The sequence below is a fragment of the Netta rufina genome, assembly GCF_964035555.1.
Source record: "Netta rufina genome assembly, chromosome: 2".
Taxonomy (NCBI): Eukaryota; Metazoa; Chordata; class Aves; order Anseriformes; family Anatidae; genus Netta; species Netta rufina.
In genome coordinates, this window is record NC_140124.1 from 6944230 (window position 1) to 6961219 (window position 16990).

General features: G+C 41.4%; 1 protein-coding gene across 4 annotated transcripts in view; it reads right to left on the bottom strand.

Annotated features, from left to right (window-relative positions):
* PRKAG2 (protein kinase AMP-activated non-catalytic subunit gamma 2) overlaps positions 1-16990 on the bottom strand; it is a gene marked incomplete at its 5' end in the record, with an annotated part of 209706 nt that overhangs the window by 52299 nt on the left and 140417 nt on the right. For 2 of the 4 annotated variants that reach the window (XM_084282200.1, XM_084282202.1), the window contains one exon: positions 13476-13690. In XM_084282200.1, coding sequence (XP_084138326.1) covers positions 13476-13690 — 215 coding nt within the window. Of the gene's footprint in view, positions 1-13460; positions 13691-16990 lie in introns of those variants that run through there. The other 2 variants (XM_084282201.1, XM_084282204.1) reach the window with 2 other exon arrangements.

Here is a 16990-nt window from a genome sequence, read left to right on the forward strand (position 1 = left end):
CCAGTGGCTTACAACAGCTGGGAAGGCTGAAATCAGTGAGTCTGGGATCGGGATCCCATCCTGAATCCCTTCCATATTTAAAAATGTTAACTGTGTGGTGAAAAGGATTGCTGTAGGATGACAGCCTGAGAGTCTGTTACATGCATAGAAAACATGGTCAGTCCCAGTGCAGAGCTCTGGGCCTGGTTCTGGTGCAAAGTCCTCCTCGCCTCAAAAAACTTGGAGTGAAAAGAGCAGCTGTGCAGGAATTGTAGTTTTACCATTTACTCTAAGGAATCTCAGTTCCGGCACCCAACAAACAGCTAGTAAGGAAGGGGATGTCTCATACAAAATACTGGATTCAAGTGTTTTCTTCCTGTACCTGGAAGGATTGCAATAAACTTTGCTCTAGTCTTAAAAAGGTTTTGAAATACTAGATGCTGTAATCATTTCAGCACGTAGTAAGTACAAATGAAGATTGTGACAACTCAGAGATTACAATTTGTTTAGAACACAGTAACCAAATCCCAATAACAACGCGTGGCATTGAAAATGAACTTGGTGTCAGCGTTGCATGTTCTCTTACCATGCTCTGTCCCTAATCTGCATGGCCCTTAACGAGTTAGAGGCACAACTAGCCTGCAGCAGGTGTGAAAGTGATGGAACAAGTTGTACCTACCCTGCATGTGTTTCTAATATTGTACGGTGAGATTAAAGATGGCTGTCGTTGCTTCTTTTTAAAACAGCTCGAACCATTTGCCATTGGATAAGAACTCTGCCCGGAAAGGACTTTTTTCTTCATCCTAATACCATCAGAATGTGAGTCCAACAGTTGTCCTAATGGGGAATCTGCTGACATGACACAGTAACTATGCATTGCTTTTACCTTTCAGAAGTAGTAACTAGCCTCCCACTGAATTATATTTGTATCCTCACACACACCAAGAGCTATAATATTAATTACTTCACAGAGTTAATTATTAGTGATCAGGAGTTACAGTTGGGGACCTTTAGTAGGTTTTAATGGATAACGTACTTGGAACAGCAATAACACGTAGCCTAAGAGTGGTTATAGGAGTGCACCAGGAAAGATATTGAAATGAATGATGTGCATTTATACTAAATCTGCACTGCAATTACAGCACACAGTGTTGAAATCTCTTTACCCTGAAGATACACGAACTGAATGTGGAGAGTGATTTCATGTTTTTAGTGGAGAGCCCTTCCTAAATATTTCTGTATGGAAATGAACTTGCAGTTTAATCCCAGGGAGTTCTGTCACTGGCTTAATTGAGAAAAAGGAAGGATTTACAAAACTTCTTTTGATCTAACATCAGAAACAAAGAACCTGTTTTAGACAAGAACAGTGGTCTATATCGCTTTCCTGCTTTGTCTGAAAAAAAATGTTGGTAGCAGTGCCAGAAGAAGTAAGCACTTCTAAAAAAATAAACCTCAAGGAAGTAAACAACCAAGGTATAGCCTAGATCCCCAGCTAAATTCTTGCAGAGAAGTCAAAACAGAAGTGGTGAAGAGACAGGATTTGTTTACATAACCTCTAATCTCTAGCTGTATGTCTGATCCTGCTTCACTCTGCAACTCAGATAAGAGTTTTGAGTCAAGAATATCAAAGAGGCATTCTCTAAAGAAGCCTGTGTGGCCAATATTCATTCGCCACATTATGCATCTAGAATATAGGAGGAGACTGAATCGGTATTATCACAGAATCACAGAATTATCAGCATGGCATGTTATTAGTCAAGCCACGATTTAACTTCTGTCCTTTTGAACACAAAGTTCAAAAAAGTTTACTTGTGAGGAACTGTCTAGAGGTTGCTTGTTAAGAACAGTGATGTGATGATAGTGCTATCGCTGCAAACATAAGGATCTCACTCAGTACTGTAATGTGTTCCTGTTTTTTTAAGTGTTCTTGTCTTAAATGTTTATATCATATATGCTTGAAAAGATAGGCTTTAGCTTTTTTCACACGTGATTGAGTGCTCCCGAGTCTCTTTGAAATAGGACCTCGCTCTTATCACACTGAGATGGCAAGAGGGAAAGGAGAAATGATTGCTGGAGAAAGCTGTAGTAATCAGCTCATAAGCATTACAGTCGATATTTCTGAGTGTGACAAACATACTGTGGTTTCATCTGTTTGTTTTTAATAATCATAATAAAACAGATTAAGCTAAATCATTGATTAAAAAACAGGTAAGCATTAACTAATTTAAAGAGGATGGACAAGAATAAGTGTGAGCCCACATTTACCTGGGGCTTCATCCACAGGCATCGAACACGGAAGGATTATTTGTGTTACTTAAGCATTTACTTAAGTACTTTTGCTGGATTGAGGCCACAGTACTGCAGAGTACTCTATGGAACAGAGGCCACTGAGAATAACAGATTAAAAAAATACCTGGAGCCAAATCTGATATGAATAAACATTTACTATGCACCATTTTGCTTTCTTCATCCTAGTGTTGTATTTCAAAGCCTCAACCACGGATAGTGACTTCAGTGTGCAAACACTTATTACACCAGCTTTCAGTGGTGGGGTTTTTAAAATCTAAAATGAAACACCTTTTCCCTTACAGAGCCTGAGGGTAATTGATATCACACTTCAGGTTTGAGTAAACTCTGCATAATTCCAGTAACCTATTAGTAGCTTACTGTTAAAATGGAATTTTCATGATCATCAGCAGCTCTGAAAGCCTGGAAGCAGAGACCTGGAGCCTAAACATTAGCAGGACAATGCGGGTGAGTGTTGGAAGAGTGGTTTGCTGAAAAATGGGGACAGTCTTCAGCTCACAGCTGAATCACCCATGATCTCAACAAAGCTTTAAGAAGTTTACATACATCTGGACTGAACAAATAATTCACTCGGTGGCACGAGCTTCACAAAGGAGCAGATAACTGCTGCCTGAACTTGTAGCAAGTGAGCTATGCAATAAGTAGCCGCCTTCTACAGAGCTTATCATGATGAGGATCTCCATAGTCAATAGGACAGCAGAAGTATTCAAAAGCTATCTCAAAGAGGCAGGCCAACGTCCTTCAACACAGAGCCCATGGCTAACTTGTAATCTCCAAATAAATCAGCTTTTGACATAAAATTATTTTTCAGATGGCACCAAATCTGCATAGCTTGAGGAACCTGACCTTCCTCTGAATTACTTCCAGACATACTGCTGATCACTGCGGGCATAATTGTGTGCTGCTTCTCCTTTATTCTGCGTAAAAGAAGTCTGTGATGACAGCATCGTGCAACAGCTATCTTCCTTCTGTCATGCATGCTTTCCATATGACAACCTCTTAACCAAATTGTTCCATCACGCCAGTTGTTCCATCACTGCCACTGAAACCAGCTCCTCCAAGGTACTGGTTCTGTGGTTTGGCACCATCCAGAAGGGACTGAAGCGAGGACTTTGCCAAGCAAGAAGCACATCAAGTGCTTCAGCTAAAAGTTTTATGACTCCGAACATGAAGAGATGTGGAAATACCGATAAGGCTTTTCCCTGTATTCCCTGAACCAGAATCAAAAAGAATTCAAATTAGTTCCACACTAAGGACCTGGGCTCTACCTCCAGCAAGCCAGCCACCGTGCTTGCATTACTGCAGTTTGTGCAATAAAAAAAAAAAAAAAAAAAAAAAAAGTATTTTTAAAGTATTTTTATAAAAGGATACAAAAGTATTCGTGGTCAGTGGATGTGCACAGTGTGCATCTGGTGAACACTGGGTTCATAAGCACATGCTTAGATACAGTTGGTAGTTAGATGTCTGCTGGGAGCTGGAATTATTCCTTGACATGCTCCCCAAGTTTTTTATATTATTTGTTTTTACTTTATTTTATTATTTTTTTTTAGTTTATCCCAGGCCCTCAAAATAGGGAAATAAAGGATTGTGTTCACAATTCATCGGTCTGTCTGAGGAGACCTCTGTATTAACGTGGCGTGGTATCTCCCAGTTACCAGCAGTATGAAAGTGGGCTGCTTAAATCGTCCTTACAGGTAAAGTAACAGCTGAGCTGTGAATGAATGTAGCCCTTCTGAAGCCAACAGAAAAAAACACACACATTTCAGTACAGTCAGGATTAAAATCTATTTAGAGAATGTAACATATATCAGTGATATGTATTGCCTACACACAGATTGCATTGTATATAAGCTCTTTGGAGATGTCTCTGAGTTTCTGAAGTGCATTTAAACAGCTGACTAGAAATTCAGTGTCTGTTTCACCTAAACAAAAACAAAAATGCAGTTGAACACTAAACTAAATAATGCTCTCATGGGTTTGAGATTAAAGCAATTGTTTCTGCCATGATGGTTGTATTTGCAAGTTTTTCGAAACCAAGAGCATCCCCTTTTAAGGTGAGATGTTCTGCAAGCCTTGGACCTTCGTATCAGGGCCACGACCTCTGTGCTGTGCTGTCTGCCACAGAGGGAGCCAGAGAAAGGGCTCACGGAGGAGCGATGGCAGCGCAGAAGGGAAACTGCTGCTGGCTGGGCAATCCCAAGAGCCTGCTCTAACCTTGGCTGTTGGAGTTAAGCTCAGGAGTTTCAGCTGGGCTCTTCTCAGAGGATGCCCAAGTAAGGCTTTGTGAGAGAGAGACACGATGGGGCATTCTTGAAGGAAGGGGAGCTGGTTTGGCTTTGACATTTCAGTGGTTGTTATATTCATTTTTAGTTTGTTTTGATGATATTTTAAGCTCTTGGGAAAGGCACACCACGTTCAGAACAGATGCCTGGCTATAGATCTCCAGAAAAAAATAAAATAAAATCTGTATTTATTTCAGGTTGTTAATTGACTTAGGTAGACATTATATCGATTCCCATTTTTAAAGTAATTTCATGGTTAGTAGTGGTAAAAACAAGTGAAAATGAAAGTTTGCCTTCCAGCACACAACATTAAATCCGGGGCATGTGTGTGTATTTACTAATCTGCATACAATCAGCAGGACAGAATGTCCTATGGTAATTCTTCGAAAATGATCAGTTCTCGAGAACGTCTCAACTATTTTAAAGCAAGCTCTGAAATACATAGCTTAGAAAAGCAGCCTACTTTACAACGATCTGTTGTGTAAATCTGGATGAGCTCTGGAAATGAGAGGTTTCTATACGTGCTCATAGTCTGTAGTGTTAAAGCTTGTTGCTAAAGCTTTTCAATACACCATGCTATCTGTAGTCAACTTATCTTAAGCCACTCACATCTCCTGCTCTGCGAATATCTGACTTCTGTAGAACGTGTTCATTCTAGCTTCTTCTAGCTTCTGGCATTGTATTTTTTTTTTTCTTTTTTAAACTCCTTGTTTTCCTTTACAACTCTGTAACTGAAAAGAGAGGAGGAAATCTTGAATTCAGAGAACTAGAACAGCAACAGCCATGTTTGGGGCCATGAGGAAGGACTGAGGAAATCATCCTTTCCTTTAAAACGCAACCCCTGTATCTGTAAAATCTTGGATGATGGAAGAAACTACCTGATGACCAGCTTGTATTATGTCCTTTTGTACCGGAGTGGTGCCCAGTGACCTCTTGCTGTCTCTTTCTGAAGACATATTCCAGGAAAGAAAGCTGTGTGCTCTTTGTAAAAGCAATTCCTCGCAGTGCTTCCTAAGGAATCGGCTTGGGCAGCATCCTGCCCTGTGTGCAGCGTGTCTGTGGGGATGTACTCTTGAGGGTTGTCATCAGTATGCTTAAGGGAAAGGGGCAGGAGAGGAATCTGATGTCTTTCATAAGCTATTTCTTCATCAGTAGCTGTTTTCCCCACCTCTTTTTCCATCCTCTGCCTGCCCATTAGCTTCCTTTCTCATCTCCAGTACTTGTGCTGGTCATTTGTAAGTGTTTTCACAGACAATAAAACTTGTACAAAGACCCTGACCGAGCAAAGTGGCTTAGCATGCACACAGCCCTGAGTGTTGTGGTACTGCTGACTCCAACCGGACCACCGACGCGCTGAAAATTAACCCCACGTTGAAGTGCTTTCCTGGATCGAGGCCATCACAGCATTGACACAAACCAAACCAAAACAGCACCTGAGATTCGGCAACACAAACACAGCAACCTCAGCGAGGCTCAGCGCTGTAACCTTCAGATTACCTTTCCTCAGTGCCCTGACATTGCTGGCTGTGTTATGGCTACACTTAAAATCTGGTCTGCGAGTGCATACGGGAAGTAGTGCTTAGGAACAATCCTCTTCAAGCCAATGCTTACAGTTTTAGAATTTGCCTGGCCTGTTTTGCTAGATCGGGCTCCTGGACAGTAAGGTCCTCGGGCAAGAATTGTGTTTCTTTTCCTGCTGAAATCCTATGTGCTCACACACCACAAACTAACAATTCGTAATTTTTGTTCCGAGGTGGGAGGAAGGCTTTCTACATGCTGAAGATGCCCTGGCTTGTGCAGGTGTAAGTGAAAAAATGTGAGAGTTAACATTTCCAAAAATCTAAGGCATTAACCTTATAATTGACAATTAACTGTACCCCTAAATATGCAAAAAGACTACATTGAAACCCCCTCTCTTGGATTCTGCCCCCTCCCCTTCCTTTGCTGACCCTTCTGCCTCTGCTACCTTTGCTCTTTTATCTGTTCAGCAGTCAGACTCGATGATCCTTGTGGGTCCCTCCAGCTCGGGATATTCTGTGATGCTGTGCTCTACTGATTACTTCACCGTTCTACACTTCAGCTTACAAGCTGCATACAGTAGGAGCTTTGTTCTTTATTAATCAGAAAATGAGTTTACGCATACCTTGGGCATTGTACAAATCATTATTGTCTTCCTAAAAACGTCTTCCACATGGCCTCGCCCTTAATTCCAGCTAAGAATGCTGTTGTGAACAAGCTCACAGAATAAATATTTTGCATTCATTTCACAAGCACAATGGAAACATTTTTCCAAGCTGCTGCCAAGATGGTATCTAGTCCTCTTCTGAGTCAGCAGCCCATGCAGCTGACTTTCAAATGGCCAAACTTGGTTGATTGTTATCTTAAAAGAAAAAGAACACAGACACAAGCTGTATTTCTAAAGAGCTGGATTGCTTTCCTCATGCATAAGCAGACAGTGACACTGAAATATGAACGCTGCAGGAAAGGAGCTGTACAGAAGGGAGAGCTGCTTGCAACGTCCCCCTTATTTCTCCCAACCTGAACGGTTTCCTCCAGTCACAGAGGAAAGGACGAGGCAACGCTGTGAGGAAGAGAGAGAGGAACATTGCTGCTTTATGTCGTCTGTGCCCTTTTGGTATCGACCAGCTGTTTACATTCTTTATAGCTCTGTTGGCTCTTGAAGACAGTGTATCTAAAAATACAATGCAGACAAAACCAGGCTAAAAAAGATGGGGATTGATGAGGAACTCGTAGAGTTCCCACCCAACGATCCCAGCCTGTAGCATATTTTTGCTTATTCTTAGCTGGATTTTCCATCCAGTGAAATACATAAGCGGGCATGGTGCAACAGAGAAGGTTGAAAACATAATTTTTGTCTTCCTACGTTGCCAGATGGAGTTGGTAAGAAACTGGCAGCGATCCTCTATTAAGCTGCACCTATATATTAAGTCACAAGGTGTGTATCAGGCTTGTGATCACGGACAGAGCTCGCTCCTGTAAGAAGTTCCAATCTCCTAGCAGAATAACAAGATGCTTATTAAATTAACGAGTCTAAAATGGAGAGGCAAACTGTGACTGAAATCAGTTCAATGGTAAAAGCAGGCTGTAAATCCTAAACCACCCTCTCACACCATGTTACTTATCGAGAAGCTACCTGTTCATATAGGTACACGAAGCCAGGTGCTTAGTTTTAGCCTTTTTATACCATGCACAGTTCAGGACATCAGTGATAAAGGTAACTTTGCTTTAAGCCACTAACTTTCTCTTCAAAATGCTGGGGTCATGAGTTTGGTACTGATGTAGATAGAAGAAACTCACAGATGCTCTGGTTTTAATTGCCTTAGCTACTTACAGCCTTATGAGAGCTGCCCAAGCAGCTGGGAGTTGATTGAACTCAGCATTTTGGCTACTCATCCCTTCTACCTAGCCTCTCTCCTTTTGATCTAGCGCTAAGAGGAACAGGAATTGTAGGGCTTCATGCCGTTCAAATAAATTCTGCGCAGAGTAAACTCATAGCTGGTTGATTAAATTAGCTCTATAGAAAAAGCCACAAGCTGACACAGACACGCATTTCCTCGGGGCAGAAAAGTTTATGCAATATCATTTCTCTACATCCTAAGATTGATTGCCATGAATCCGAACGCTGCAACCCGAATACAAATACATGAGGAATCCAGGGTTACAGGAGGTCGTGACTGCACATTTTTTCTTCTAAACCAAATAAGTAGTTTTAAAAAATGCGAATTAACCAATAGAAAATTACCAGTAAGATGCTTTTTTTCATGCTTTAAAAGGGGAGAAAATACCAGATACGGTACAAAAGGCAAGACTGCTAGGGGTAAAGGGACAGAATAGAGTATTATTAAACTGGGAGTTGTAATTAAGCAGGAGTGTGGTAGAGCTGAAGCTCTCTGCTTTTGTAACATTCAATTCTGAGTGAGTTCACTGGTTCGTCTATTCCTAGCATCCAACTGAAGCTCACTATGAACACTGTGGGCCTCTCTTCAGCTCAGCGGAGCCACCCTGATGCTCTGTCAGAGCAGAATGAATCCAAATCTGGTAGGCTCAGGACATTTTTCCATTAATATCGCATGTAATTGTTAGGCAGTTAAATTACACGGTATCAAAAAGCTGTTCATTTCCTAGGTTTGCAACTAATTACTTGCATGCCAACTGTTGGACGAGTATATACCACTCCTAAATTAAATGCACTTTCACATGGACAGCAACAGTTGAGGAGGGAGAAATGTTGAAACACAGATGGCTCGTCACAGCCCAGAGGATCCATTAGAGAACAGAATCATCTCCCAGGAGGAGCGCTGGTATTAAAGCACTTAAAACTAGTCTGGACACAACACTGCCAGAGCCTTCTTACTGGTAAATGACAGCCTTGCTGGCTCTAATTTTTATGATCAGTTTACTGTGGTGTAAATCAAAGCTGAATCATAGCAATGCCTTGGCACTCGTATATATCCTTAAACCACATGAATGCTGAAATAGGGAGTTCTTGTATATTTGCAGACTGGATTCCATTTTTTTTTTTTTTTTTTCCCAGCCTATACTTTTTTTTTTTTTTTTTTTTTTATTTAAACTCAGCATCAGAATCAAAGAACGTTTTCTGTTTTCTGTTCTCTTCATCAGATTTAAATCTCTTTAATCAGCCAGCTTGATTACGGGAGCTCTGATAGGTGGCATGGCTTTTTTGGAGAGAGCCAAACTGGAGGACCTGCTGCACATCTCCTGGTTCCCAGGCTGCCTGCCAGCAGCAGGGTGTGATGTAATAGCCTTTCACGCCGAACAAGTTACGAGCCCTGTTTTTGACTTTACTACATTTTGGCTAAGAAACAGCACGAATAGCCTCGCAGAGAAATGCTCCTGTTTAACAAACAGGCAGCTGCTGAAACAATCTTCCCTTTCCCTCTGTGTATCTGTGATTGGAAGGGACAGTCCCACTCACAGCTTATACCTCTCCTCTCCCATACACTGGAGCAGCAATGACTGTAAAATGGACTCTTCCAGTCTCTCCTGTGTCCTACATGTGCAGTTTTAAGAGGACTTACACAAGCTTAGCTTAAGTCTCAGACAGCCTTCTGGCTGAGATGCCTTCTTTTTAAGAAACTTCTGGGAAATTACTAGGCTTTCGAGAGCAGTAGTTAAGTCTGCGACCGTAAGGAAGGGACCATTTGTAAGTGTGTTCTGCCTCCGTTACTTCTTCAAAGCAAAGGAAGCCCCAGCCCTGTTTTTCACCAAAAGAGAGCTCAGTTTGGAGCTAGCATCTTCTCTCTGGCCTGGCCGCTCCTCATGCAGGGAAAGAGGAAACTCATAAAGGCCAGGAAATGCTGGGCCACAAAAATGCTTGTGTTTGCAGGAGACAGGGAATACTGTTATTTTCACGGTGTCCTATGTGTCAGTGGAAGAAGGAAGGCCAAAATGAAAAGGATCCAAGCCCACTGAGCCCAACCTACTACATTCCACGTGGAAACAGGGGCAAAGCGGAAACAGGGAAAACACGTTCGCTATTGAATTTGCAACCTCTCTACATTCCTTTCATGGTTAGTAATGTCACATTAGAGAAGAGTTATCATTCACCACTTAACTGCCTGAAGGTTACACAGGCCAAACAACACAAGGCCAAAGTACAGAGTCATGAACTGCGTGGCGAAAAATCAAGTTGCTCCTTCCCCATTTAATGTGGTGCCCGCTAATCTTTTGGGATGGCTTTGATCTCTTATCAGCTGAATTTCTCATTCTAACCTTCCAACTCAACCACCAGGAACACCTACACGCCCAGGGGAAAGCCTGGAAGAGCTGCCACGATGGTCAGAGGCTCATCACGTCTAGCTTTGGGCACCTAACAGGAACGCTCCAGCTAGAAATGCATCACCTGGACTCACCCCCTGTACACTCGGTGCAAAGGGCTGTTCAACCCACTTAAGATCTGATTTATCCTCTGCAAACGCCTCTCTGACATACAGAGACAGCCAGAGCTCCTCTACTCCCCGCTTAAGCAGCTCACATAGGTTTCTAAAGTTAGGTGGGATAAATCCAGGCCTTAGTGATTATCACAGATATCCATTTAGCATGGGGTTAATTGCTTAGATTTGTATTCTGTGTTGAGGTGATACTCATAGAAGCAGCATCTCCCTCTGCTCAGGCTTAAAAATCTTGGTGAAACGCAAGCTAAGTGCTATTGAAACAAGAAAGTCCTGATTATGTCTGCCGGGAAATAAATATTTTGATTCTTTCTTTCACGTCTTCTCTATTATTCAACAGATTTAACTATTCACTGCCACAGTCTCAGACATAAAAAACGCATACACAATCAGCTTCAAATGCACGCTGTTATAAAAATGGGTTTAGTTCCAAGTCCTGATATGCAAATTCCTGTCCTCATCCACTGTTCTGTTTGGTTTGTTTCTGGTGTTTGATAATACTTCCACCTCTGGCCCCACGGATTCCTCTTTGCTATTGCAATATGTACGGCAATCATGAATAATTTATAATAGTTCTAGGATCTCACACATTATCATCACTAATTAAACAATGTAATGAGATTTAAGTTGACAGAGCCCTGCAGATAAGAGTTTCTTGTTTCAGCTGTCAACAAAAGCTTCCCTGTCATTACACTGAACATCTAACAGCATGTCCACTCCGAAGCCATTTATCAGATAATTTATAGTGTTCTTAAGATATTTGGAATCGTTAAGCCAAGAAACAGTGATCTAAGTCAACAAGAACTTGAGCTTGCTGTTTTTACAGATCTGTTTATGGCATTTGCACTGTGAAAACAAGCACTTGTTAGCGCACAACTAAGAATAAATGAAATGTCTGAAATGCAGTATTCAAATCAGGGTTGTTGGCCTACTGCTGTCATATTTGTGAAGGAATGCCAGCGAAATAACTTACAGGGACTGAAAGACACGACAGTCCCGAGCGAACACCCATCAGCTTCAGCTTTGTGCCCTTCTGCAGAAATTTAGCTTTTCCCTCTGAGCAGTTTCTTCCATTAGGAGAGCGTGACAAATCTTTCTATGGCCCCTGTTGAAAATTAAACGTCAGCGGCTTTGTTTGGTTCCTCACTGATCTGTAGCTGCTGACATTTGTTCCCAAGTAAAACAAAAACCTAACGAGTCACTGGCAGCCCTGCACGCTCACTCTCCTCAGATATAAATGGGAGCAGAGGATACAAAACCAAGATAATCAGGTGTTGTACATCCTATGTATGTTATATGAATTTGTCTGTGTCTTTTGAAAAGGAGATAATTGAGTCCAATATATTGAGTTTTCATCCAGATTCTCTTGTGTACAGATACACAACCACAGCAGCTGATAAATACTTGCCAAGAAGTCTGTTTCTTCTTTCTGGTATCTTCATTTAACTTCATTTAACTTCACATTGTCCCAGTCAGCAAATAAAAACACAATAGACTTTTCAGTCTTTCAGCTGCTGCAATGTCCTAAGATTACGTTGTTTCCCCGTTTCTGTTCTGACAGGTACAAAGACTCCCCTGTAGCTGCCTAACAGAGAAAACCACATTCACATGCAAATAATATGACTGATAGACTGAAGCCTACCAGACGTATATTTGTGTCCTGCAAGCCCTTAAGTTTCACAGTTTGTGTATCCCAAGGCTACTTCTTACATGAAAAGGCAGCGAGTAGTCTGGAGAAGGGTTAGTGCTGGAGTTCCTGACTATAAGCGTAGGATTTATTTTATTCAATACTTTTAATTATTTGGTTTTTTGCATAGCAGCAGAACAGAAGGTCTGTGTTTTGCAAGGAGAGTTTGGCTTACTTAGTCAAGAAAAACAAAGGTTGGCTACAGGTACAACAGGACGTAACGAGCAGTGAATGAAAACATCTATTATTTATAGGAGCAAATGGTCATAAGCTGCCAATGAAAAAATGCAAGTCAAAAGTCGGAAACTTCCCAGCCAGCAGAGAAGGGCTCCCCAAATGAGGGACTGTGCTTTACTGGATGGCTGTGAACCACTTGCAAGTGGTATTTGAACCATTAAGAACCACACAGCTCAACAGCTGCAGCCGCTACTGGGGAGCTACCGACACAGAAGCAAAAAGGCTGGGGAAAGAGAAACACACGGTAGTTAATTCTGGAGAGAGGGGAACTTTGAACAGATGTTAATGCAAAGAATGAACAGGAAAAAAGAAAGAGCAAAAAGGCAGAGGAGTGCAGAAGAAGAGAAGAACAGTGATGCCCCTGAGGCTCAGGCTGGCCAAAGGAGGGAGGGAGGAGGCACGACAAAGGCGTGCAGTGCTGCTGTTGCAACAGAGAACATCAGAGGGTGGAATTTACAGTTCCCAGGAACTGCTGCGTTCATGCATTCCCAGGAACCGAAGACACCGCTCCTGCGAAGACACCACCGCTACCTGGAATCTGCTTAAATACCATGCTGGTTCTGCCCTTCTTCCTCGGCTCTCAGGTGGGACAGATGGCATGGTAGCAGTTAGTGCCATCAGACAGCAGCTGCCCCAGTCATCTCAGACTCCAGGGACAGCAAGAACTCAAAACCCTGTAGCTCCTACTGTGAATTTCTGTTTGATATGCTCTCCTTGGCTGCTAGACCTCTCATCAGCTCTTTTTAAGGGAGATAGAAGACCAACCTAAATGAAATTTTACCCTTCTCTGAAGTCAGATCTCAGCAATGTGTTTTGGGCAAAAATTAGTTGCTATTTGGTTAAATCACAAGAGGAGCTACCACCTTAGGATTCCTCATGCCTTGTCAGCCAGACACTGAGATGCCGAGACAAGTCTGGAGTAAAAGGCGCATGAAATCGTTCTCGCCCTTCCACAGTATGGGCACACAAGCTTGAGCTTGTAGTACAAGAAACAATTACACACGACACTGTACATTTTCCAACGGAAAACTGGACACAAGTTTTACTCACAGTTTTTGAGGTAGCACAGGGAGATGGTGTCATTATAGGAGGCTTGGCTGCGCTTTGGGAGGGAGGCAAAGAAAATCTCTGCCCTGTGTCCGGAGGTGAAGAACAGTGAATCCGTGTTTCTAGTCTCTCGGGCTCATGCTTATAGGATTCGAGAGGAAACGTGGGCTGCTTGGTCACTTGTGTTGGGGTAGACGGAGAAGAAGAGAGGCCAGAGGCTGTAAAAAAGAATAATTACTAAATCATTTCCGAAGAAAAAGCAGATAGAAATCTCAGCTTTACAGTAAACCTGTATTTTTTCATCACTTTTCAGCAGAATAACAGCACGTATCTCACCCTCCCACTTATAAAAGGGAATGGCTCTGCCTCCCCATTAAAACTTTTTTAATTATTCAGCTGGGTGAACCGCATGACCCATTATACAGGGAGGCGTAGTGGCAAGATAAGAGAGCTCCAAGTTTGTGTTACATTAACCTCCCGTCTGGTCCCTTATTTCTAAAACGATCCTAAGCAGTGGTGTTACTTTCTTGTCACAATTTTAATTCTCCTGTGAATGCCAAGATTACCTCTATCTCATAGGAAGTCGCTCAAGAGCTTTAATGCTCGCTTCTTCATTTTGATTATGCTGTCACACCCAACAGTTAGAACAAAATTAGGTGCAGATGCAAAAAGAAGCAGGGTATATTTCCCATGAGCTTCAGCCTGCTTTCTATAAGGCTCGTGGCAGTGCCTTTATACAAACCAGAATTGTTTTCAGCAGCCTTTGAGGAGAAAGACTATTCTTATCTTTTTGCTGAAAATCATTATCAGCAGGAGATAATTTGTCTTGTGAGCATCCTGTTTTTATTTGACACATGTATCTACCCCAGCTGTATTTTAGGTTATGTTCTTAGGGCAGGTCTGAGCTGTGATCAGACAGGTAATTTAAGCTGTATTTATTCCCCGTTTAAGAACAAGCAGACATCTATATCCAATTAGAAAATTCATTACAACATCCGTGTTTCTTGTTATAACATACATATACATGTCTATGACATAGATCTGTTTGTGTGTCAGCAAACAAAAGATGACTCTCGTACACCAGAATGAGCAGAGCTTCATATTTTTAAGTGGGCTATGGGCACCTGTATGATCTCTGAATTTAGTTCTCTTCCTGTGCTTCCAGAGATCTGTGTAGGTAATCAGTTAGTCCATAGTGGATTCAAGTCCACCGACAAGGAACAGACAGATAGCTTTTAATAAGCAGAAAATCCCAAGCCATTCCAACAAATGCTTCGGAACAATGCATCTTCATGGCAAGTTTGGTTCAAGCTTTCAGGGTTTCACCAGAGATTTTTGCACACCTCCATTCAAACATTTTGCACTGGTTTACACTCAACATCTGCTGGTTCTTGCTTTCAGCCTAGGGCAAGGTGTATTAGTACAGCTCACTTTATTCCCAAAGCAATTCTGTAATCAAATGTCTGATTCACACCAAGAACCCTGGTTGAATGAACCCTCGGGAATGTTTTTCTATCCTGACTTCCACTGATGACCTCAAAGGATGTTCGCTACCTCTCAGTGCCACTGTTCTACCCCAGAAGACAGCATTTTAAAGGAAACTTTGTATTTATGGGAGGTAAGCAATAAAACTCATTATTAACTAAGATGCTAGAGTCAGAAGACTAGCAATCCAGCTACTCAGGAAGGGATTTATTACTTGAAGAAATAATTACTCCTGACATATCTAGGAATTAATGAGGAATTCAGGTAACGGTTCTTTTAATATCATTGTTCATTAAAATTAACCTTTCTTGGTGGCTTTTACATATGAAAAGACATAATAGAATCACTCATCAGGAAACTCAAAATGATTAAGCTCTAAGATGTTTTATTTGTAGTGGTATTAGTGTTGTAGTGTGATATATTTTTTCAAGAAAATCCTAACTCTCACTGAAAAATTTTAGCTTTATTGAAATCAAAAAGGACCCCATATTCACTCCTTCTCTTCGTTACAGAGACTTGCAGCTCTGCTGATCAAGCAGCAGTAATCACATATCTAGTGGAGAGTGGGTGTTGTAGGCAGATAGAAATGTTGGCTAATGTGACATACCACAAGGAGAGGCAAGAAGAAATGCCCTGGTTGTTTTGAATGTCCTTAGCTTCTACTGATTTCAGTGAGGTTGGGGAGTGTTCCATATACTGAAGGATTAAAAGGACAGTTTTTGCTTGCACATCTAGATAAACAGTTCTGGGGAAGATGCTCTTATCTTCTGTGTTTTTATGGGTGTACAAATGTTTCCTAAGCACTTAGATTGAGGTTTGAGGTGAATGGTAGCTGTAATTGTTGCAAATGGAAAACCACTAAAAGGGAGAAAAACACCATTAGATCTTAAAGTCTTACTACCGGGATGTGTTCATTATGTGCTAATGTATCAGCAAGTCTACAGAAACGATTTCCAGTATCAGCAAGCTCTGCCAAAAGAGTAATTACCAGACATAAGGGAACCACATATTCACAGCCCTAACAAGGCTGGCATACAAGCATAGAGGACAGCTATAGGACACAGGAAGATGTGGATCAAAGGAGACCAAGGAAGTAACATCTCTTACATCTCATGAAAACTATTGTCGCCTCATTATAAATGTGTAACAGCACAGCCAGGAAAAGTTCCTTACAGACAGCGTGGCTTCCATTTTATAACAGCGTTCACTGATGGTGAACTTCCTCGTGGATGGCAGCTTGGGAAACTTGGCACGAGTTTTATAGATGACGAATGTCTGTGACTCCAGCAACTTCACTGAGAGCACTTTGATCCTCTGAACCGGCTGTTTCTCCTAGGCTCTTAAAACATAAGTGCTCAAAGTGAGGCACATTTGAGATTTAATTTTTCTATGACTCAATTTCCTCAAAGAGATGGAGGGAAAGTCATAATTATTTGGCAGGGAATTTGATTAAATTATGTAATTAGACATTTTCAACATTTGCTATTTAAAAGCCTCCCTCATGGCATTATTGTGGTATATATTTTGTTTACACTTCTAGAATACTGAGATTGAAGGAATAATCCTGTAGGAAATGTTAAATAGCTTTATGATTGTTAAAACAAAAGACTTAGCTGCTATGATACAGCTCAGTATCCTAAACCCTACAAAGAATTTTGTGAAAGCCTGTGACATGAAAGGGTGAAAATTTCTAATATATCCCCAAACTACAATCAGTTCAGGAGTAACAGAACTTTGTGTTAACTTAATCCTATTGAACTGCCTTCTAAACAGATGGCATTGGTGTAAATATATAGGTACATGTATTTGCAGTAGCTGCACTTGTCTACGACAGAAGAAACTGTAGAGACAAGATACATCCTGTATCCCAGGGCTGAAAACAATTTGTTTTTAAGAAAGTACACGTTAAACAATTAGGCCAGCCACCATTTCTAGACTTTTCTATAATGTAGCTGAAAAAATGTGGTATGTATCTAGGATTTTGGAGAAGAAACAGTCTTTGAGGTTGCCTGCATACTCCTCCGGTCCTGATA